Source organism: Hemitrygon akajei, chromosome 18 (genome assembly GCF_048418815.1).
Source record: "Hemitrygon akajei chromosome 18, sHemAka1.3, whole genome shotgun sequence".
In the NCBI taxonomy this organism is placed as follows: Eukaryota; Metazoa; Chordata; class Chondrichthyes; order Myliobatiformes; family Dasyatidae; genus Hemitrygon; species Hemitrygon akajei.
This window is the reverse complement of record NC_133141.1, coordinates 27,236,132-27,260,006: the sequence shown is the minus strand read 5'-3', so window position 1 is coordinate 27,260,006 and position 23,875 is coordinate 27,236,132. Positions and strand designations below refer to the sequence as shown.

At 44.0% G+C, this 23,875-nt stretch overlaps 1 protein-coding gene across 6 annotated transcripts in view; it reads right to left on the bottom strand.

The window, feature by feature from the left end:
- Window positions 1-23,357, bottom strand: part of LOC140741219 (activin receptor type-1B-like) — a 72,263-nt gene extending 48,906 nt beyond the window's left edge. For all 6 annotated transcript variants that reach the window (XR_012102034.1, XR_012102033.1, XR_012102032.1 and 3 more), the window contains exon 1: window positions 23,145-23,357. Coding sequence is in view for 2 of the 6 variants with exons in the window: in XM_073071167.1 (XP_072927268.1) it covers window positions 23,145-23,205 (61 nt within the window). In the remaining 4 variants the exon portion in view is untranslated. The remainder of the gene's footprint in view (window positions 1-23,144) is intronic.
- Window positions 23,358-23,875: the final 518 nt, after the last annotated feature.

The following is a 23,875-nucleotide window of genomic DNA, read 5'->3' as shown; positions in this document are numbered from 1 at the left end:
GGTCACTTTAACCAATGGCTGTGCAGATAGGAAGTGCTATTTCCAGAAGTATCACTTCATGCAATTTAAAAAAAAGACGCAGGTCAGGCACAGTAAATTGGGGCAAGAAGCAATCTGCTAGAGCACCATTTATGGAAGGAACGGAATTGTTAGAATCTAAAAATGAGGTTTATTATCACTGATGTACTGTACGTCATGAAATTAGTTGAATTCATGTGCAAAGGAAAGAGGTGTTTATTGTTGTGCAATCCTCTTGATATTACTGACTAACCCAATTTTAAAAATAAATAAATAGTTCAAAGGACGAATAACAAGGTAGCATCCATGGACCGTTCAGAAATCTGATGGCAGAGGGGAAGAAGCTGGTCATAAAACACGTGAGTGTGGGTCTTCAGACTCCTGTACTGCCTCCCTGGTGGTAGTAATGAGAAGAGGGCTTGCCCGGATGCAGAGGGCTTTTAAAGGTGAATGCTGCCTTTTTGAGGCACAGCCTTTTAAGGATGGCCTTGATGGTGGGAGGGATATGCCCGTGATAAAGTTGGCTGAATCTACAACCCTCTTGCAATCCTGTGCATTGGAGCCTCCACACCAGGCAGTCATGCAACTGGTCAAAACCCCACCTTAGGAGTGTACGTAGACAAAACATTGACAATACCTGCCACCCATCCCCACAGACGCTGCTCGACACGCTGAGCTCCTGCAGTCCCTCAACTGATGGCCTGATTGCAACTTGTTTTCTAGGCAGAGGCTGATTGCACAAAACTAGAATTAGAAGATTAATAAGTAGGTGAAAAGTTTTTGAAGAGGCTGATGGAATGCCAGACTGCTTGCAGAGTACACGTGCCAGCAAGATACAGGCTGCTGTGGGCTTTGAAGTCAGTCTTGGCAAAAATTCCAGTGTTAACTGATAGAGGTGTTGATGTCAGGTAAGGAGTAAATCACCTCTGGCAAAGTGGCCACAAAAGCTGGAAGTGTTAGGAAAGTAACCCCTTCCTCTTCAAATACAGCCACTGAGATCTAAAGTAAAGCACCGCATATCTCAAATTAAAATTGCTGACCAAACAGCTGGCGGGCAGTGACCTCCTCTCCGAGTAGCTCACGTTTATTCAGATTCACCAAGATTTCCTTTCAGGAAGGGGAAGAGACAGGTTTGTATTTGAATAGCACATTTCACAACCTTAGGATGCCCTGAGGCAGGGATGCAAGTAACACAGAAAACCTGCTCACATCACGACAGGAAGAATCAGACATCCTTGTGATATTGGCCAGGATACAGTTTAACGTTTCATTCCAAAGGTAGGACCCCTCACCTGGACATTTTTGAGGACATGCTTCTGGTGTGGGGTTTGAAACCACAACCTTCTCAGTGTTACTCCACGAGCCCCGGTAGATGAACCATAGAACATTACAGCACAGAAACAGGCCTTTTGGCCCTTCTTTTCTGCCTAGTCCCACTGACCTGCACCTGGCCCATATCCCTCCATACAACTCTCATCCATGTACCTGCCCAAGTTTTTCTTAAATGTTAAAAGTGAGCCCGCATTCACCACTTCAACTGGCAGCTCATTCCACACTCCCACCACTCTCTGTGTGAAGAAGCCCCCTCCTAATGTTACCTTTAAACTTTTTCCCCTTCACCCTTAACACATATCCTCTGGTTTTTTTCTCCCCTAGCCTCAGTGGAAAAAGCCTGCTTGCATTCACTCTATCTATACCCATTATAATTTTATATACCTCTATCAAGTTTCCCCTCATTCTTCTACTCTCCAGGGAATAAAGTCCTAACCTATTCAACCTTTCTCTGTAACTCAGTTTCTCAAGTCCCGGCAACATCCTTGTAAACCTTCTCTGCACTCTTTCAATCTTATTAATATCCTTCCTGTAATTCAGTGACCAAAACTGCACACAATAATCCAAATTTGGCCTCACCAATGCCTTATACAACCTCACCATAATATTCCAACTCTTATACTCAATACTTTGATTTATAAAGGTCAATGTACCAAAAGCTCTCTTTACGACCCTATCTACCTGTGACGCCACTTTTAAGGAATTATGTATCTGTATTCCCAGATCCCTCTGTTCTACTGCACTCCTCTGTGCCCTACCATTTACCTTGTATGTTTTACCTTGGTTTTTCCTTCTAAAGTGCAATACCTCACACTTGTCTGTATTAAACTCCATCTGCCATTTTTCAGCCCATTTTTCCAGCTGGTCCAGATCCCTCTGCAAGCTTTGAAAACCATCCTCACTGTCCACTACACTTCACGAAGGTACAAGATTTTTTTTTAAAAGGGAAAGATCCAAATTTCAAAAGGGCTCAAGTAATCCACTTGGATGGATGGTTACTCAATGTTTTTGTGACCCAACTGATCGCCAAGTCCACAGTAGCCTGGATGGCCACAGCAAATCCAGTATGGTGATGGGACAAATACAAGCCCCAACCGGAACTTGGTTTGGTGTCAGTTTCAGTTGAGTAACAATAATCCCGGGGGGGACGTCACGTGATGACGTAGGATCGAGACGTGGAAATCCAGCTCTCCCGTAAAAAAAACAGTAAAATAATGTTTAAGTGAAGAAAAGTTAGTAAATACTTTTTAAAGATTACTTATAAACTACTCAGGATTGTCTTAAGATATGTCTCCTAAACAGAAGCAGAAGAAAACTACTACTTTGAAGACAACACAAGTTGGAAAAGAATCAAGGCCGGCCGCCATGAAAGAGCCTTGGGCTCAAGTGCAATTTACCTCTGGCGATACAGAACAGGAAACTGCGGCAATATCAACCGTTTCCAAAAAAAAAGAGCAACAGGAATTGCGCATGTGTGAAGGAAGGGGCATGCGCAAATACGAGCAACCTAAACTACAAATCCCGGCTATGATCGGAACTGAAAGTGAATATGAGGTGGAATCAGATTCTCTGGATAAATCAGACAAAGATGAAGAGACAAACAAAGAAGAGCAACAGGAAGAGGTTGGAGGTGATATTGGAGACATAAAAGAATCTTTGGTGCAAATAATGCATGAATTAAAAGCATTAAAAATAATAAAAATATTAAAAATATGAAGATTATGTTTGATAAAATGATGAAAAGACAGGACAAAATGGACAAGAAAATTAAAAACTTGGAAGAAACAACGGGAGACACCATTGATAGAGTGAATAAAATGGAAGATAATATTTCTGCCTGGACATCAGAAAGAAAACGGTTGTTGGAAAAAGTGGATGTACTTGAAAATTTTAGCAGACGAAATAATATTAAGATTGTTGGACTTAAAGAAGGTATAGAGGGAGAGAGAGGATCCAATAAATTTTTTTCAAAAATGGATTCTGGAAATTTTGGAAATGGAAGAAGGAACCCAGTTAACTGAAATTGAAAGGGCTCACAGAGCCTTAAGATCAAGACCTCAAGTTGATCAAAACCCATGATCAATCTTGATAAAATGCTTAAGATATCAGGATAAAGAAAAGATCCTGAAGGCGGCTGCCCAACATGCCAGAAAGAGAAATGGGCCATTGATGATAGAAGGGAAAACAGTTCTTTTCTATCCTGATACAAGTTATGACCTTTTGAAGAGAAAGAAGGAATCTAACCCAGCGAGACCTGACGCAGACTGGGAGACCGTTTCGTGGAACACCTACGCTCGGTCTGCCAGAAAAAGCAGGATCTCCCAGTGGCCACACATTTTAATCCCACGTCCCATTCCCATTCTGATATGTCTATCCATGGCCTCCTCTATTGTCAAAATGAATCCAAACTCAGGTTGGAGGAACAACACCTTATATACTGGCTGGGTAGCCTCCAACCTGATGGCATGAACACTGACTTCTCTAACTTCTGTTAATGCCCCTCCTCCCCTTCTTACCCCATCCCTGACATATTTAGTTGTTTGCCTGTTCTCCATCTCCCTCTGGTACTTCCCCCCCCCCCCTTCTTTCTCCTGAGGCCTCCCGTCCCATGATCCTTTCCCTTCTCCAGCTCTGTATCACTTTCGCCAATCACCTTTCCAGCTCTTAGCTTCATCCCACCCCCTCCGGCCTACTCCTATCATTTCGCATTTCCCCCTCCCCCCACTACTTTCAAATCTCTTACTATCTTTCCTTTCAGTTAGTCCTGACGAAGGGTCTCGGCCCGAAACGTCGACAGCGCTTCTCCCTATAGATGCTGCCTAGCCTGCTGTGTTCTACCAGCATTTTGTGTATGTTGTTGTTTGAATTTCCAGCATCTGCAGATTTCCTCGTGTTAACCCAGCGAAAAGTTTTATGGGAAAAGGGTTATAAATTTATATTGCGCCACCCGGCAACCCTGATAATTTTTTTGGATGACGGAAAAAGAAGATCTTTTACTGATTATCAGGATGCGGAAGAATTTGCACAAGAACTTACAAATATTCCCTAACCACAGCCAAAGATTTAAAAGTGAAACGGATTAAAGATGAAGACAGGGAAAGTGAATGAAGTTGGTGGATGTTTAAGGACAGAAGAATATTTAAATATATTCTTAATTATATGATACAGGGGGGAGAAAGGTAAAAATTTGAGAAATATTAATCGAGAGTAGTGATATTATTTTTTCTTCTCTTATATATACTTTTTTATGTTACGGGGGAGCTGGGGCAACTTCAGATCGATTGCTACGGGATTCACGTGTGTAATCATGGCGATTGCCATGACCCATACAACGGAGGGGGGTAATGTTTTTTTTTATTCACAACATTAGTAGGGGGGTATTTTGTTATTTTTTTCTTTATAATCTATTTTTCTTAATCTTTCTTTCTTTGCCTGGACAATCGGGGGGGGGGGGGGGGGGGGGAGGGAAGACACATAGCAACACGGAGAATTTTTAAAAGATTCCCCAAAATACTACGAAAGTTGAAAAGTTAGGTATTACTATAGACTGGAGTAACCCTGTTAAAAATAATGACTAATTTACTGAATTTTTAAAGTTTTAATGTTAATGGGCTTAATGGACCGGTGAAAAGAAAAAGAATTTTAACATACATTAAGAAAATGAAAATAGATATAGCTTTCAGCTGCATTCCATTTGAAAAAATTACTCATAATTTAAGAGATAAATATGAAATATTTCTGAAAATTTGGCACCCTCATTTACAAAAGATAAAATTAAATATATAGGTGCTCCGAAGATAAAATTATTGGTTATTTGGGGAAAGAAATAAATATATATACTAAAGCTATTATGAACTCCATGGAGCATGTGGGGATCTTCCGATATCCAGGCACTCTTTCTTTCTTTTTTTTCCCTCTTTTTCCCCCTCTTTCTACAGGGATATGTTAGGGAGGAAGGAGGGGTTAAGGGGAGGGGGGAAGGGTTGATAATTTTTTTTCCTTCTGTAACCTATTTGAAAATTCAATTAAAAAAATTTATTTAAAAAAACAATAATCCCCAAGAACTGGGCAATGGGTGGGGGTGAGAGAATACCAACTCAAATGCTCCTCCTCAGCCACATCCCCAGGACACTGTTTTAATGACTGATTGATTCTTCTGGGTTACTTGTACAACAAAGATTCTGGTTCTTTCCCCCCAAACCTACCCCCCCCCAACTTTCCTCCAAAAACTTTGATTACAAAGACAATCGGAGATGATGGGTGAAGTCCACAACTTTATTAACTAGCAATAATTAAGATGGCTGGATAACAAGGATCCTGGGGCCCCTGCCAACAGGCAATGGGAGGCAACTTGTTAGAAGCCACGCGAAACCTCCAGGAAGACAGCCAGTTTGGAGAGTTAACATCCCCCTTGCCAATTGACCTCTGACTGGGAAATACAGATGGACAGTTCATTGGTTAGAGGAAGGGTGGGAGTCAAGTAATAAGACTAGGTTTAGCTGAAGCCCCTTCACCAGTGCTGCAGCTGCCAAGACACGAAACACAACTTTCCAGCCTGCCAAAGCATCTGAGGCCTCTGGGCAAGAGTTGGCAACACTTGGAGCAGAACAGGAAATGGTGAGCAGAGCACAAATACGTAAACATGCAGTTGAGAAATTCCTGCTGCTCCCACACTTTCAACAGCTGGCACATCAGCAGTACTAGTTGCTATGGCAGCCAGTCTACTCCCAAACACCAATTCCTGGATATGACTACAATTTTTTTTTAAATTAGGGTAGTCAGTAATATCAAGAGGATTACACAATAAACACTTCTTTCCTTTGCACATTAACCTAGTCTGGGTTTTTAAAGGATTAGACTCCTCCAAAGCAGAATTTGGAAATTCCACCAGCACTTTGGCTCCAGGCAGTTAACAAGGTTCACAGTTAAGTTCGTGCTCAGAAGCTGCTTTTTAACATTAATGGATTTATCGCCCTATGCTAAAGAGACATTCTGCTGTTGGACTGCAAATTTCTTCTTGGCTTTGACTACATAGCATTTATATCAAAGGGCCAGTCAGCCCATTCTGTTCTATACAGTAATGATAAATGATTATATATATTGGCCCTTAAATGTAGAAAATTGCCCCAGGATGCTTCATGGGAGTGTTACAGAACACTTGACACCGAGTCAGATAGGGAGGATTAAATGCTTAGTAACAAGGAGTGAGGGAAACAGAGTGGCTCTTTCTGTAAGGGAATGGGTGGTGGAGGGGTGGAATTACAATGCAACTGAAAGCACAGAACCTGGAGCCACACACGATCCGTTGTGAGAGGAACATTGTCGACTTTTTGTATCAAGACCCCGTATCACGATCATGTAATGACTTGAAAACAACAGGCAAGTTTAAAGACAACAGAGAAGTCAGAACTTCACTAGGAACCAATGTGGTTTGGTGATGGATGGGACTAGGTACAGTACAAATTTGAACGTAGGGAGAGATCAGAGTTTCTTCAATAGCTGCCTTCTATTATTTCACCAATGGTTCCTCCTGTATTACACAGAGTGAACAATAGGGCATTGAGGAGTGCAGTCGAACAGGGGGATCTGGCAACATAGATCCATAATTCCTTGAAGGTGATGTCACAGGTCGTAAAGTGAGTTTTTGACACATTGGTCTTTGAAAGTCAAAGTATTGAGTACAGGAGTTGGGATGTTACAGTATGAAGTTGTATAAGACATCGGTGAGGATTCCTCACTTCTCCTTGTACAAAGAAAATTTACAAGGATGTTTACTCTTTCAATCTTATTGACATCTTTTCTGTAGGTTGGCAACCAGACCACCACACAATCTCCTAATTTGACCTCACCAATGTCTTATACAAATTCAACATAACATCACATCTCCTGGGCTCAGTGCTCTGATTTATGAAGGCCAATGTGCCAAAAGCTCTTTATGACCCCATCTATCAGTGACCACACTTTCAAAGAATCATGAACCTGTGTTCCCAGATCCCTCTGTTCTACCACATTCCTCAGCGCCCTGCTGTTCACTGTGAAATGATAGAAAGCAGCCAGCCTGGCCTTGCTTCGATCTGTGATTGCACATTCAAACAGATTTAGTGGAATAATTGCAAATATTGACTGCCTCGGTGTGTTGCAGCCATGCATTTATTGACCAGATGCATCAGCTAAAGCTCAATGGCTAGCAATTTCACTTCAGAGTCAGATGGTATTGGGGCACTGCACCTATGGAAGTGCTGCCTTTTGAGTGACATGCTAAACCAAAGTCCCTGTGGATGCAAAAAGATGGAATTCTTTAAATCACCAACCGATCTTAAAAATATTAATTTATCTAATTGTCATCAGGTACTTGTTATAAATTTGGCTGCACACATCATTTATTAGTTGTAAAATGAATTTTGCACCGCTTATATCAAGTCAGGGTGTCTAAAGGAATTAAAATATCATTTTTTAAAAAGTGAAAGTGAAGCTCCTCAGGCTGGACTCCCTGATTACTATCTGCTCCTCACAAGCTTCTACTCCCCTGATCACCACACAGTCCCTGGAACTCACCACTGAGTCCAGAGAGACTGAAGTACGTCACTTTCTGATCCTCAGTTTTACACAAAGCTGCAGACCTCAGTTACTTGTATTACTTTACCTTTAAAGCTTTTAAGTGTCTAAGCCTTTACACAACTCTTTTTCTCCAATAATTCAATTAAAACAATTTTTTGCCAATTCTAACCATTAGATATATTGAACAACTGATGAAAGGCCTTCGAGAGCAGCAAACTGTCAATGGCTCTGAAGGTCCCTCCACCTCAGGAGAGCGTGGGTGGGAAGGGAGTGAGCCAGATCCCATATGACCCGGCCAACAGATGCACAGAGACACAAAATATGCTGCAGATGTTGGAAATCTAGAGTAACACATAAAAAGATGCTGTAGGAATTCAACAGGTCAAACAGCATTGACAGAGGAAAATTAACTATCGACACTTCAGGCTGAGAAGCACAGAGTGTCCCAGGTTGATCAAGGTCAAAGATTCCCACAGAGCCTTTTGAACTGCAGGACCATATGCATTATTCTGGCTACCCAGCACAAATGGTTAACTTCATACACCACTATTCTGAACTAATTCTATGACCTAGAGACTCACTTTCAAGGACTCTTTACAACTCGCGTTCTCAGTATTATTTCTATTTGTGCAATTTGTCTTTTGCATATTAGGTATGTCAGTCTTTGTCTGTTTAGACTATAAGACATAGGAGCAGAATTAGACCATTCAGCCCACTGAGTCTGCTCTACCATTCAATCATGTCTGATTTATTTTTTCTCTCAACCCCACTCTCCTGCCTTTTCCCCATAACCTTTCATGCCCTTACCAATCAAGAATCTATCAACCTCAGCTTTAAATATACCCAAATGGCTCGGCCTCCACAGCCATTTGTGGCAATGAATTTCACCGATTCATCACCCTCTGGCTAAAGAAATGCACCTCATCTGTCCCTCTATTCTGAGGTCATGCCCTCTGCTCCTAGACTCCCCACTATCAGAAACATTCTCTTCACATCAACTCTATCTGGGCTTTTCAATATTCGGTAGATTTCAATAAGATCCCCCAACATCCTTCTAAACTCCAGTGAGTACAGGCCCAGAGCCATCAAACGTTAGACCTTTCATTCCCGGAATCATTCTTGTAAACATTCTCTGAACCCTCTCAAATGCAAGTACACCCTTTCTTAGATAGCTAGAGTCTTTTTCCTAGGGCTCAAATGGCTAACACAAAGGGGCATAGTTCAAAGGTGCTTGGAAGTGGGTACAGAGGGGATGTTAGTGGCATGTTTTTCCACACAGAGAGTGGTGGGTGTGTGGAATGCACTGCCAGCGGCAGATACAATGGGGTATTTTAAGAGAATCTTAGATAGGTAAATAGAGCTTAGAAAAATGGAGGGCTATGCAATAGGGTAAATCCAGGCAGCTTCTAGAGTAGGTCACATGGTCTGCACAACATTGTGGGCCAAAGGGCCTGCAATGTGCTGTAGATTTCTATGTTCTATGCTCTAGATATGGGGCCAAAAACTGTTTAGAATACTCTAAATATTTGCTTATTTGTGGTTTTTCGTAAAATTCTATTGCATTTCTTTCTTCCCGTAAATGACTGCAAAAAAAAAATCTCAGTCTAGGATATTATAATCTATCCGATATGGTAATCACATCATCAAATTCGCAGATGATACTACAGAAGCTGGTCTCATCAACATCAATGATGAGTTGACATACGGAGAGGAGGTAGAGAGGCTTGTCAAATGGTGAGAGAACAACCACCCGAGGCTCAACTTGGACAAGACAAAAGAGATGATTGTGGACTTCAGGATGGCACAGGTCAACCAGTTCCCTCTCCATTGCTCATCAATGGCTCTGCCGTGGAGAGTGCGAACAGCAGAGAGTTCCTTGGTGTGCACATAACGAATGATCTAACCTCGACCCACATCTCCTCACTAGTCAAGGCAGCACAGCAGTGCCTACACCTTCTGATGCGACTGAGGTGTGCAAGGCTCCCCGCCCCCCATTCTAACAATTTTCTACAGGAGCACCATCGAGAGTCCCCTCTTTGGCTGCATCGTGTGGGGCAGAAGATGCAAGGCATCAGACTGCAAGATCCCTCCCCCTTCTTTGTGACTTTTAGCAGGAGCGTTGTTGAGGATCTTCACCACCCATCCCACAATCTCTTTGACCCACTACGGTCAGGAAGGAGGTACAGAAACCTCAGGACTGGCACTGCCACAGCCACACTGGGTAGCAGCTTCATCCCTCAGCTTGTGAGACTAATGATTAGGTCAGTGTGCTGTTTACCGTGTACTGTTTATCTGTGCTCCATGTATTTTGAATTATATTTTATTAACTTATTTGTGGTAATATTTTGATTTATGCGCTGTATGTGATACATGTTGTGAGTGCACAGTGGTCCGGAGGAACTCTGTTTTGTTGGTTGTATATATGTACAGTTACATGACAGTAAACTTGAACTTGATATGCATACTTTGATAATATGCTTACTAGGAACTTTGAATAGTCAACATCCAGCCCCTACCCTTCCATTCTCTTTCCCCATTCACATTGGAACACTGGAGCCTCAAGTTTTGACCTCAGGAGCCCTCGTCTATGTGGAGTTTGCATGCTCTCCCTGCGACTGGGTGGATTTTTCCCCGGATGCTCCAGTTTCCTCCCATATCCCAAAGATGCATGGATCAGCAGGTTAATTTTCTGCTGTAAATTGTCCCCTAGTACTGTATATAGGTGATTGGTAGAATCTGGTTGAATTGATGGGAATGTGGGGAGAAAGAAATGGAGTTATTGCCATGGAATAAGTGCAAGTTGGGTGGTTGATGGTTAGAATGGACACAATGGGCCCTTTTCCTGGATGTGTCTGTTTCCAGAAGTGGGACACCAGCTAATCCAACACATCACTAACCATTAGTATTACACCGTTATCACCACAGTCCACCCTTAAGACCTTCCTTTCTGTACAATCAACACCACCACCAGATGAACCAACTAAGTAACCTGTCAACACATTCAAAGCGCCAAAACCACTTTCTCCTTCAGCAGACTGAAGGCTTTCCATGGCACTTGAAGAAGTATTAAAATGGCATCTCAAAGCACAAAGTGGAATAATCTTAAAAGGAGGGAAAAGGGCGAGGATGTTGCAGGGAACTCCAGAGAGCTTAGGACTGCAGTGGCTGGAGGCACGGACACCAATTGAAATCCGGGACATGTCTGGAATTAAAGAACAGAAATCTGGAAAGGTTGGAGGAGCTGAAAGAATTGCTGGGGTGGGTTGGAGGTGGGACAGTTGTAAAACTACTAGTCTTGAAAACAAGGGTGGAACAAGGGCAATCGTAAAGAAAGCCTGCCCGTGGCTCTGGCTTTACTTCATTGGGAGTTTGAGGAGATTTGGTGTGGCACTAAAGACCCTAGCAAATTTCTACAGATGTATCATGGAGAGCATTCTGAATGGTTACATCACCATCTGTCATGAGGGGCCTCTGCACAGGATTGGAAAAAGCTGAAGAGGACTGTAGAGTCAGCCAGCTCCATCACGGACACTAGACTCCCCACCATCGAGGACACCTTCACGCCTCTAGAAGGTGGCATCCATAACCATCAATGACATGCCCTCTTCTCATTACTACCATTAAAGAGGCGGTGCAGGAGCACAAAGACACACTCAATATTTTAGTACCAGCTTCTTCCCCTCTACCATCAGATTTCAGAACAGTCCACGAACACTACCTCACTACTTTGGTCTCTTTTAGATTATATATATATATATATATAACACTTAAGACTTATAGTAATAAGTATGTCTTGCACTGGTCCACTGCCACAAAACAAATTTCACAATACATGTCAATGCTAATAAACCTCCTGATTCTGAACATTTTAAAATGTTCAACATCAAATTTTTAGTTCTCACTTTCTGGGAAGAACAGACCACCACTGAGAAGTTTCCTGCTTAGACTGCATCCCATACAAAATGTTTATTGACCTTTTCCTAGACTAGGTAATCCTAGATTAGGTTAAAAAACTTTTTAATCCCTCAAAACGTGGGAGAATCTTGGAATTGATGAACCCATCTAAAACAGGATGGCTGTTTTTTGGCGTGGAGACATTTTTTGGTCACCCCAGCTCTTTAATTCTGCAACTGGATCCTAGACTTCCTGACTGGGAGACCTCAGTCAGTCTGGATTGGGAGCAGCAACTCCAACACCATCACACTGAGCACGGGGCCCCCCAGGGCTGTGTGCTCAGTCCACTGCTATTCACTCTGCTGACCCACGACTGTGCTGCAACACACAGCTCGAACCACATCATCAAGTTCGCCGGTGACACGACCGTGGTGGGTCTCATCAGCAAGAACGACGAGTCAGCTTACAGAGAGGAGGTGCAGCAGCTAACGGACTGGTGCAGAGCCAACAACCTGTCTCTGAATGTGAACCAAACAAAAGAGAAGGTTGTTGACTTCAGGAGGGCACGGAGCGACCACTCCCCACCTAACATTGACGCCTCCTCCGTAGAGATCGTTAAGAGCGCCAAATTTCTTGGTGTTCACCTGGCGGAGAATCTCACCTGGTCCCTCAACACCAGCTCCATAGCAAAGAAAGCCCAGCAGCGTCTGTACTTTCTGCGAAGGCTGAGGAAAGTCCATCTCCCACCCCCCCATCCTCATCACATTCTACAGGGGTTGTATTGAGAGCATCCTGAGCAGCTGCATCACTGCCTGGTTCGGAAATTGCACCATCTCGGATCACAAGACCCTGCAGCGGATAGTGAGGTCAACTGAGAAGGTCATTGGGGTCCCTCTTCCCACCATCACGGACATTTACACTACATGCTGCATCCGCAAAGCAAACAGCATTATGAAGGACCCCATGCACCCCTCATACAATCGCTTCTCCCTCCTGCCGTCTGGGAAAAGGCACCGAAGCATTTGGGCTCTCACGACCAGACTATGTAACAGTTTCTTCCCCCAAGCTGTCAGACTCCTCAATACCCAAAGCCTGGACTGACACCTTACTGCCCTATTGTCTTGTTTATTATTTATTGTAATGCGTGCACTGTTTTGTGCACTTTATGCAGTCCTGGGTAGGTCTGTAGTCTAGTGTAGCTTTCTCTGTGTTGCTTTTTTTTAAAACATAGTTCAGTCCAGTTTTTGTACTGTTTCATGTAACACCATGGTCCTGAAAAAACATCGTTTCATTTTTACTATGTACTGTACCAGCAGATATGGTCGAAATGACGACTTGAAACTCCAACAAAGCCACAATGACAAGTTTACAAAGGTCACACAGAGATCAATCAGCACTTCATTTACAGTAGGTTGCCAGACCACACCCGCCACAAGTGAGAACTTCCAACCCTAGCCTGGAGAATTCACATAAAATAAGCACTTCATCAACCAGCAGCCAAACACTAACAGTTGTTCCTTCACCCCCACTGATCCCCCCTCAGGCACAATGTACTTCAGACCAGAGGGTGAAGGGGGGTGGTGGAATTATACAACCAATGACATCATTTAATAAAGCAATCTAGCACAGCAAATATATTCTGAAAAATTCTAAAGCACCCATGTTATGCTCAAACCAAAACCGTGACTATGTTGTGAATTCCATTTGTTCCCATTACTGGGGGACTTTGGTGGGAGAATGGTGAAGGGAGGGGGACTGCTTCACTGTCAACAGCACATTAAACAAAATGTCAGGAAATATATCTCCAGTCAGGCAGCTTTTGCAAAAGCATATCAGCCAAAAAAGGGCGATGATGAGACAAGCAAAAAGCTCAAAAAACAGCTCCTCATGTTTCAACAGGGCATATTTCAGCCTTCCGGGAGTTCCAACAACTTCCACTGACATTCATATCTCCTCTCGATTCATGTCTTCTCTCTTTCCTTTATCCTTGCCATCTAACCCCTCACGCCATGCCACAGTCCTTTGCGATCTTTTCACCTCCTCCCAACGTTCCCAGCATCGCAAAACCCATTTTTTCTCCCCAACGTTTCCCAATTCTGATGAAGGGTGTTTGAACCAAATAGGTACTGCTCTCCACAGATGCAGCTGAGTAACCCAGCCACCTCAATCTCATTTCATACATTGTCCGTTATACTAACACAGCTGTTAATGTTATGAAAGATGCTGTAGAAACAAATGCATGCAATGTGGGAACAAAAGAGCACAAGAAAGTAGCAGGCCATTCAGCCCCTCAAGCTTACCCTGCCATTTAACATGATCATAGCTGAACTGCCCAGGCTTTAACTATTTAGTCTGTATTAATAACATACATAAAGGAGCTAATTCTAATGTAGCTAAATTTATGGATTTACAGAGATACAGCACAGTCACAGGCCCTTTCAGCTCAACAGGCCCGCAGCACCCAATTACACCCATGTGACCAATCAACCTACGAACTCCTATCATATGGAGAATGTACAAGCTCATTAGCTAAACTACCATGTCACCCAAAGAAACAATCCCAATTAAACTCTAATAGGGGTACTGTGTTTTGGGGCTGACTGAGTGATCTGGCTCATTTGCTGTCTCTGAGGGAATTCGGGAACAGAACGTGCGTGCCAATGGTGTTGCACAAACCTATGATTGGCCCCAATTCTCGACCAACTTGCTGATAAAAGCGTCAAGCAAGATTAAAATCATAGGGGACGAGAGCACAAGACGACCAGGTGCTCAGCGCCACCTGTCCGAGTTTGACCAGTCTGTCTCTGTCTGTCTGTCTGTCTCTCTCTCTCCTCCCCCCCCCCCCCACCACGCTGCTGCCAGAAGAAGTCGTGGGTCTTGGACAAGGTTTGATCAGCGAGGTTTGTGGGTTAGATTCATTTTTAAGAGGACTCTGCACTTCATGTGTATTTCTAGTGTCTGGTTACTCTTTTGTTAAAATTGCTATTTTGCATGATTTTGATTGGGGCAGACTGGCACTGTGGCCTACAGTCAATGAACAACATAGCACTAAATTGAACTGAACCGAAAGAAACACTGAACATTCCTAGACGGTTTGACATTTAATATTGTGTGTTATCCACTCATTTTTTGGTTTGCGCGATTTGTTCTCTCTTTTTTTTTTTTACGCATAGGGTGTTTGATGTTTTCTTTGAATGGGTTCCATGGAGCCCAACAGCATACTTATGGAATGTTGAGATGAGGACCATAGGGGAATTTTTATTAAACTTCCATAACCACTATGATTTATTGAGGATAATGTCTTGAATCATGAACAAGGTGCAGGACAGAATGACCTGATATAGGGCTTGAAGGCTTGTGTTGAGCATAAATTAGATAGGGAACAGGTAGACCAACTAACCCATGTTACCCTTAAGCAGATTCTCAAGATCCACAGAAGAGCCAAAAGTAGCCTTATGAGATAGGAAAGGGAGCAGGTAATTGGCAAGATGGCCCACTTGTTCTACCACTTACACAGAGATACACTGCCTGGAGGTTCTCGGTTCCATATGAAACACCTCTTTGCCACTTTTAAGTCGCCATGCATCAGAGAATTCCAACAGTTAGTGGGGGTATTGTAATATTTGAGGCGGCTTCAAGCACATCATCACACCTTTGTCTTGTTAGATCTTTCCATAATAGAGCTCAAAATAGAGGGTCTGCTTCAGGACTCTGATACATGAACGAATTGGGCAGCCAATTGGCCAATAGCTAAAACCAAGATGCTGGAGGAACTCAGCAGGTCAGGCAGCACCAATGCAAGGAAATGGACAGTTGACATTTCAGGTCGAGACCCTTCATCTGACTGAGAGTAGAGGGGTGATAGTCAAGATAGAGGGGTGAGGGAATGAGTGAGGCAAGAGGTGGCAGGCAATAGGTGGATCCAAGTGAGGAGGGAGAGGAGGCTGGGAGGTGATAGGTGGAGGAGACAAAGGGCTGCAGATGATGAAATCTGATAGAAGAAGAAAGTAGATCATGGAATCTAGTGAGGGAAGCGGACATATTAGACATCCCAAAGTACTGAAGAGATACTACTAAGTAGGTGGCCCAGGTCGCAGAAGTGTTAAGAAGGGCCGGGATCACTGGTTCCTGGTGGATCACAGGTTCATGCCAGAGGAATGCAGTGGTTTAAGGCAACTTCATGTTCTCAGAGGAAGTTAGGGAAGGACAAGGTGATGCTTTGTGCTGGAAAAAAATTACTTCTCTATCCCTACCAAACAGCAGTGAGCTCTAAGAGTGGGAATGGACTGCCTCACTGGTTCCATTGGAAAATGTACTGTCCATATTGGCCAGCCAATCTCACCCAACTGAGGCACCGACAAATAGGATCCAGGTACTGTCCCCCTTTCCATAGGGAAGGCCAGAAGGTGGAGAGTGAGTATCATATCCGCAGAGTGCGAGCAGCTGGTATCGGTGTCCCCAACAAGGCAAGGATGCAATCAGAATTTCTGCTGAAAATGACTACTCTTCAACCCCTGTGTGGGCAAACCTAACAGAGAGGGGCACGTGTTGGCATTTCATGCTTTGTAACTCATTATCTTGCCATAAGGTAAAGCCTGCATTTCTACAACACACTCCAAGCTCACCAAAAAATAAAATAGCTCTATTTCCTTAACAATGGAAAAAACAATGACTTACTTTTGGTGATGTTGGATGAAGCGCAAAGATTAGCTAGAGTGGCTGGAGGTTAAAGGAATCATATGACAGAGTTATCACATTTCAGAAATCTTCATTTTGGATGTAATTAAACAAATAACCAAGGTGGTTCCATTACTTTGCGAGCACTGGTCCAACCACAAGACATCGCATGCTGCATGGAATTCTAGTATCAGATTGCTAACCCATCTTAGCATCAGCATTTCAATCGCTCAACAGCAGCTAGAAAGCTTCTTGTTTGCGGGCAAGTGACTCCAATGTCCTTCACCGATTTTATATCCAATGCACAGGAGGACTTTAATCTGAACAGTAGCATTGTTATCCAGGCTAAATCAGAACTTTTGGAAATCCGATGTCCAACTGGATTCATAAATACTGCTCAACCTGGGAGTTTGTTTAAGCATTAACCCTTCACACTACACACTCACCCACCCCCTCATTCTCTTCTAACGGCTCTCTTGTCCCACCCAATATGGTCCAATTTATTTGCTCAGTTGCTGACCCAGGTAGTCTTCAAGTTAAATGCTCATGAGAGACAGGGGGAGTTCATGGTGTAATTAGTTACATCAGAACTCCTGTTTTCCAGAGGAGACATTACATTTCACCCGCTTATCAACTCCCTCTGGTGCCCCTCCTCCGATGGTCCACTGTCCTCTCCTATCAGATTCCTTATTCAACACTTTCCCTTTTCCACCCATCATCTCCCAGCTTCTCACTTCATCCCCTCCCCCAACCCACCTACCGTCCCCCTCTCCTGGTCTCACCCATCACCTGCCACCTTGTACTTCTCCCCCTCCACCGCACCTTCTTATTCTGGTTTCATCCTGCTTCCTTCCTTTCCCAAAACGGCAACTCCTCACCCCTTCTAGATGCTGCCTGACCTGCTAACCGCCTCCAGCATTGGTCAGGATTTCCAACATCTGCAGAATCCCCTTTGTTTCTGATTGGGGCTGTCTACCCTCTCAGGCAAATATAAAAAACACAATGACACCATTCCAAAAGACAACCGGGAAGTGTTCTGGCCAATGTTTTAACACTCAGCCAATGTTACTGAAGCACATGATCTGTTTGTGCAACACACACAAAATGCTGGTGGAACACAGCAGGCCAGGCAGCATCTATAGGAAGAAGCGCTGTCGACGTTTTGGGCCGAGACCCTTCGTCAGGACTGGTGTTCCTTGTGTTATGATCTGTTTGTGGTGTGCATATTGGCTGTGTTTCACCCACTGCAACATTGACTATGGATTCCTTTGGAAGATTTTGAAAAGTTGCAGGATAAATGAGGCCCACACCCCTCCCCCTTCCAGTCTCAATCACCTTAGTCTCTTCTCCAGATTCAGATCTCAAAAGGGAATGAACAGAAAATTGAAGAAAAGGAATCGTAGTGTGATCTGCATTCTCCTCCACTGATTCACTGGCTCCAGCTTCAGAAAAGATTAAACTCAGCTGGCTCCATCATGGGCACGAGCTTCCCCAGCATTGAGGACATGTTCAAAAGGTGATGCCTCAAAAAGGTGGCATCCATCATTAAAAACCCCCATCACCCAAAACGTGCCCTCTTCTCATTACTACCATCAGGGAGGTAGTAATGAGACACAATAAATGTTTAGGGACAGTTTCTTCACTGCCGTCATCAGATTTCTAAATGGTTAATGAACCTGCAAACACTACTTCAATATTTTGCATCACTTATTTCATATTGTAATTTATAGTATATTTTATGTATTGCTCTAATTTTATGACATACAATATATTACAGCGGTGATAATAAACCTGATTCTGATTCCCTTGGACCTCAATAGTAAACAAAGCTCTTTTGCTTTCAAGCATCAGGCGTTTGGATACCTCAATCTGGTTTACTTTGGTGACCAGTAGCATTTCCAAATCAATTTCAGAACAAAGTGCAAGAACTTGCTACAGGTCAATGGATCAGGGATCAGGTCAATGGGTCAGGTATAGCTATGTATTACTGATGAACAGCCAGGGTGCATTAATTTTTTCCTAACTCTGTACAACCAGAGAGGAAAAAAAATAAATGCCTTAACAGGGAAGGTACTAATTAATAAAGAACATGCAACCTTTGTTGATTTCTAAAGCAACATTGTTACGTGTCAGCAAATAATTTCACTGGCTTGCTTGCCAGGTCCCCTCTTTTGAGGAGATGCCAACCAGTTTAAAAGAAAACGAGCAAAAGTGGAGGGAAATTTTAGATGAACAAAGTATGCAGAGAGAATCTCCTGGTGTAATTAATTGCAGGGCTTGGTTATCTTGACACTTGCAACAAGCAATCTTGTCACTCGGCTGACACTAGGATTTCAAGAAAGGATAATGGTACGCAGATCAAGCGTTTACGCTGCGTCTGTTTAAGCTGCTCAAGAACATCTGACAGAACATTAGCAGGTCGCATCCTTCCAACCTTGTGCTGTCTCTCAGAATAGCATCAAGAAAGATTACACTAGGGAGGACCGGCTGCTGCAAGGAGTGGCAACAATAGTAGAACATTGAGAGGATGAATTCAAGAGTAATAATAGTCAGAGGGGAAGAGGAGGATATTAATAGTTTAAAATAAACAGAGATTAATGTAGGATAGACTCTTTGCCCAAGAACAGGAAAAGTGGTGGATACAGCCAGATTATCACAGGAAAAGCCCTTTCCTCCACAGAGAACATCTACATGGAGCGCTGCCACAAGAAAGCAGCATCCATCATCAAGGACCCTCACCTCCCAGGACATGCCCTCCTCTCACCACCAGCATCAGGAAAGAGGTACAAGAGCCTGGAGACCTACACTCAATATTTTAGAATCAGCTTCTTCCCCTCTGCCATCAGATTTCTGAACAATGAACCCATGAACACTACCTCACTATTCCTCCTTTGCACTATTTATTTACTGTAACTCTCTTCTCGCTGCCAGGTTCAGGAACAGTTATTACCTTTCAACCATCAGGCTCCCTAACCGGCATGGATAACTTCATTCACCTCAACACTGAACTGATTCCACAGCCTATAGACTCACTTTCAAGGACTCTAAATTTACTTCGAACAGCACTGCATGGAATTCAATTCAAACCCTCAAAAGGAAACCGTATTTCAAGATGGCGCTCACAGTGTTTTGGAATCTCATCCGGAGTTTTGTTTTGGATAGAAAACCGGAGGAGGGAAAAGAGAGTGTACTGTGACAACATTCGACAAGTGGTGTCACCATCATTGCTACGATGGCCTGGGCTGCATTCTCCTCCACTGACAAATTCGACAGGGTCCAATGGTGCCGGGACTGGCTTCAGAGAAACAGTCTGCAGTGTGGGGAGTGTTTGAGGATAGGATGGAAGGGAAAAAACAGAACAGGGAAGTAGAGCAGCAGCACCCCTGAAAAAATAAAGGTGAGCAAGCAGAGTACGAAGTTCAGAAGAACAAACAGATCTAGCAAGAACTCCAGAAGGAAGAATTGCACAGCAGCTACTAACACTCTTCCAGGATAAAGGTCTCAGCTGCACCCACACTCATCAGGCGCTCATCTCGTCCACCATTTCTGTCACTACCTCCAAGCCAGGCTCCGTGGTGACTGTGCATTCACCTGCCTAGTCTCCAACTGGTGGATCCTTTCCTCAGCCTTCAGTGGCTTACTCAAGGTAATTCTGAACACCAGCAATTCCAATAATAAAAATCGGAGTCAGGCCACCTGTACTATTCCCATTTTCCTGTACACAGCCCATGGCATTTTGAGTTACGCATGGGTCCCGTTCCTGAGAATTCTTGACAAGCTCATGTCTCTGCGAGTCAGAAGTGTACATTCTCTACAGTTACCGTTATCATATCGCGTCATGCCTGGTACGCAGACTCAACCAGCTCCACCATGGGCGACGCGACGCTCCCCATTATCGAGACGTCTTCAAAAGGCGGTGCCGCAGAAAGCAGCCTCCATTCTTAAGAACCCTCACTGCCCAGGACATGCCCGTTTCTCATTATCAGCATCAGGAAGGACAGATGTACAGAAGCCCCAACACTCAATATTTTAGGAGCAGCTTCTTCTCTGCTATCTGATTTCTGAGTGGCCCATCAACACTACCTCACTACTCCTCTTTTGCACTATTTATTTATATTTTAACTTAAAGGAATTATTTTCTCTTGCACTGTACTGCAGCCACAAAACAGATTTCATATTATCATTAATAGCATGAAACGTTTTATTATTATTATTATTGCTGGCTTGAAAGTGTGTGGGAGAATTTGCACAAGTCAAGTCATCTGTTACCAGGGAAGCCCCTCTACTCATCTAAGTATGTCTTAAAAGTTTGCAGAAGCACTGACCTCCACCTGAACCAGTGTGTTCTAGATTCCAACCACTCTCAAGGGGCAAAAAAAATTCTGTCTCAAGTCCCCTCTAAACCCCTTACTCCTTCCCCAAAAACAATGCTCTCTGGTGTTGGACAATTGGCCATGGGGAGGATCTCTCTCTATCCAGTGCATCTATGCCCCTCCTGAATGTGTACCCCTCTAATTGGTTCCCCCTTTGGCCTCTTCTGCTCCAGGGAGACCAGACCCAGTCTCTCCTCAGAGCTGAAACCCTCCATCCCAGGCAAAGTCCTGGTGAATCTCCTCTGCACCCTCTCCAGTGCAGTCACATCCTTCCTACAGAGTGGTGACCAGAACTCCAGCTGTGGTTCGGCCAGTGTTTTATAAAGTTGTATCACAGCCTCCCTGTGTTGTATGACACAAAGACCACTGATCCAAAAGATTGGAGACACAAAAGACTACAGATGTTTGAACCTGGAGCAACAAAAAAGATGTTGGAGGAACTCGGCAGGTTGGGCAGCATCTGTGAGGAAAATGGCCAGTTGATGTTTCGGGTCGAGATCCTTTCATCATCGACCTGAAACACTAACCGCTTCTTTCTCCACTTTCACCTCCTGACCTCTGTATTTGCTCACGTCCTAAGCAGCTCATCAAACAGTGACTGATTTCCTGTGAAGTGCTTAGTAAGAAAAATGTGGTGCAGAAATGCCGGTACTCAGATCCCGTCTATTCACAGCCAGCCTTCTTCAGCTTCGTAACGGACTTGGGATTCAACAAGATGCAAGCCCCCATACCACGAAGGTGTGTGGCTGGACTCACAACCAGGTCCAGGTAACGGCATCGCGTTAAGGACAGGACCCACCCAGGCAGTGATTTACACGGATACTGCACCTCAAGAGAATGGGATTGCTCACCTCCGAGAACCGGACAGCGATCGGAAAGTTAGCAATGTTAACGCCAGCCTGGCTTTAAATGCCTGAACATCGGAGGAGCGGATTCATCCTCTTGCCGTTCAATTGCAAACCCCAGGCATGAACAAAACACACCCCCTCTTATCAATCCAACTCACCCTCCCCAACCTGACAATATTAAACGGGTGCTGTCTCTACAACCAATGGCAAAAACCGGAGGCGTCTTCCCCCGCAGTGGGCCTGTGTGACGTACAGCTCCCCACCCTGGTCTCGGTTGGGTTACTGTTTTAGCTGGGACAGTCCAACTGACCTCTTCATTCCACGTCCAGACCGAAACCGCTTTATCCTTAGATATAAAAACTCTGGGTTTCTGGCTGCGGAACGAAGCCACAAGCGAGACCATCAGATCCCGCATAACACCATCCCACCCTGAAACCAGATACTCGCCGCCCGTGTTCATAAACAAAAGAACGGCAGCCACAGCTCCGGAATTATCACGCCCCAACATCACTTGCTTTATAATGGGGAGACGAGATAGACAGGAGGAAGGGGAGAGTTTAAAATTCAAAATCACTACAAATTTACTCATCCAAGTACAAAGTGTCCGGGGTCAGACCAGGACACTCACTACAAATTCAGGATGGGGGGGGGGGGGGGGGGGAAGAGAGAGAGAAAGTGAGAGAGAGAGAGAGAGAGAGAGAGAGAGAGCGAGAGAGACGCATGCACTGAAGCGAGGCTTCCAGTAAAGAGATTGGTGTAATAATTTCCTCGTCCCCTCTCTTCCGACTCAAGTTTATCGGGTGCCTTCTTAACTCGTTAAATTCAGAACTATATTAAAATCAGCAACCTGTTTTATGATCATTGGAAAAGTGTCGTGGAGAGGTTTACGCAGAAATGGTGAGCGAGCAGGGTTTAATCAGACGCTCGCTGAGATCGGGACCTAAACTAGGCCAGCCAAAGCCACTGGTTCTAGTACCTGTCGCTTTTGTTAACATGTGAAAGGCAGCGGACGGAGAGAGAGGGTGTGGGGGTTGTAAAAAGTCGGATCAATAAACTAAATGCCCAATATCACCAATAATCGATACATAGGACAGAAAAGGATCTGAAGGCCAAAAGCGAGGGCAATATATACACAAAAAGCGAAATTATTTTTCAAAATGTAAATAAGAGCTTGAAAGCCGTCAACTAGTGCACGAGTTACCGGCTGGAATGAATCCATTGAAATCTCGGCTACAAATTGTTTTTGTTTCTTATTAAGGTTTAGATCACGAGATATTGCCAGTGAAACGATCAGTCCTTGTGACAACATTGTATCCAACTCCGGGCGCCATGTTGCGAGGGTAGCGATGTAAATAAACATTTTAGTCGCTTAAACATATACGTATATATAAAATAAAACCGACCGCCCTGCTTCTAACAGCAGGTGAACTCCGGTAGTACTCACCCGCTCCGGTCCTAATGTTCAGGAGCAAAAAGACCACACATAACTGGTACGTTTTAGCCATTCCTGCAGCTTTCCATTGCCTGGGAGATGCAGCGTGGATGAAATTGACTAGAGGTAGGTTGAAATTAACCAGATACGGAACCGTCTCACTGAGTGAAATCTACAAAAGGGATTACTCCGCCCTCTCCCTCTCCCTCTCCTCCGATGCATTCACAAATAGCCAGCGAGAGGAGGCGGCTTCAGAGCGGAGCGTTTATTTTAACCCTTTCACCACCGCTGCGTTCCGAGACTGGGAAAAATTTGGGGGAGGTGATGCGGGGGCGACAGTGTGCGCACCGACTTTCATATGCTTGCTCCTTCGCAAGCAGCTTTTGCGCATTACGGAAACAATAATACGAAAGCATAAAAAGTGCAGATTGCCGAAATCTGAGATAAAAACAGGAAATCCTGGACAGCTCAGGCAGCGTCTATAGGCAGACGAGAAGAGCTAGATATTACAACTATTGTTATGTTTACAAAAGCTAAGGATATTGCTTTTTCTCAACAAGTTTCCCTTTTCATTTTAATTTCATCTTTTCATGAGTGGAGTCACAAGAGATGCTGAAAGCTGGAGGAGGACAAAAACAAGTTGCTGGAGGAGGAACTCAGCGGGTTAGAGGCAGACAGTCCAAGTGCAGGGTCACGACCTGAAATGTCGACCAAGCCCCTGCCTCCACAGATGCTGCTCGACC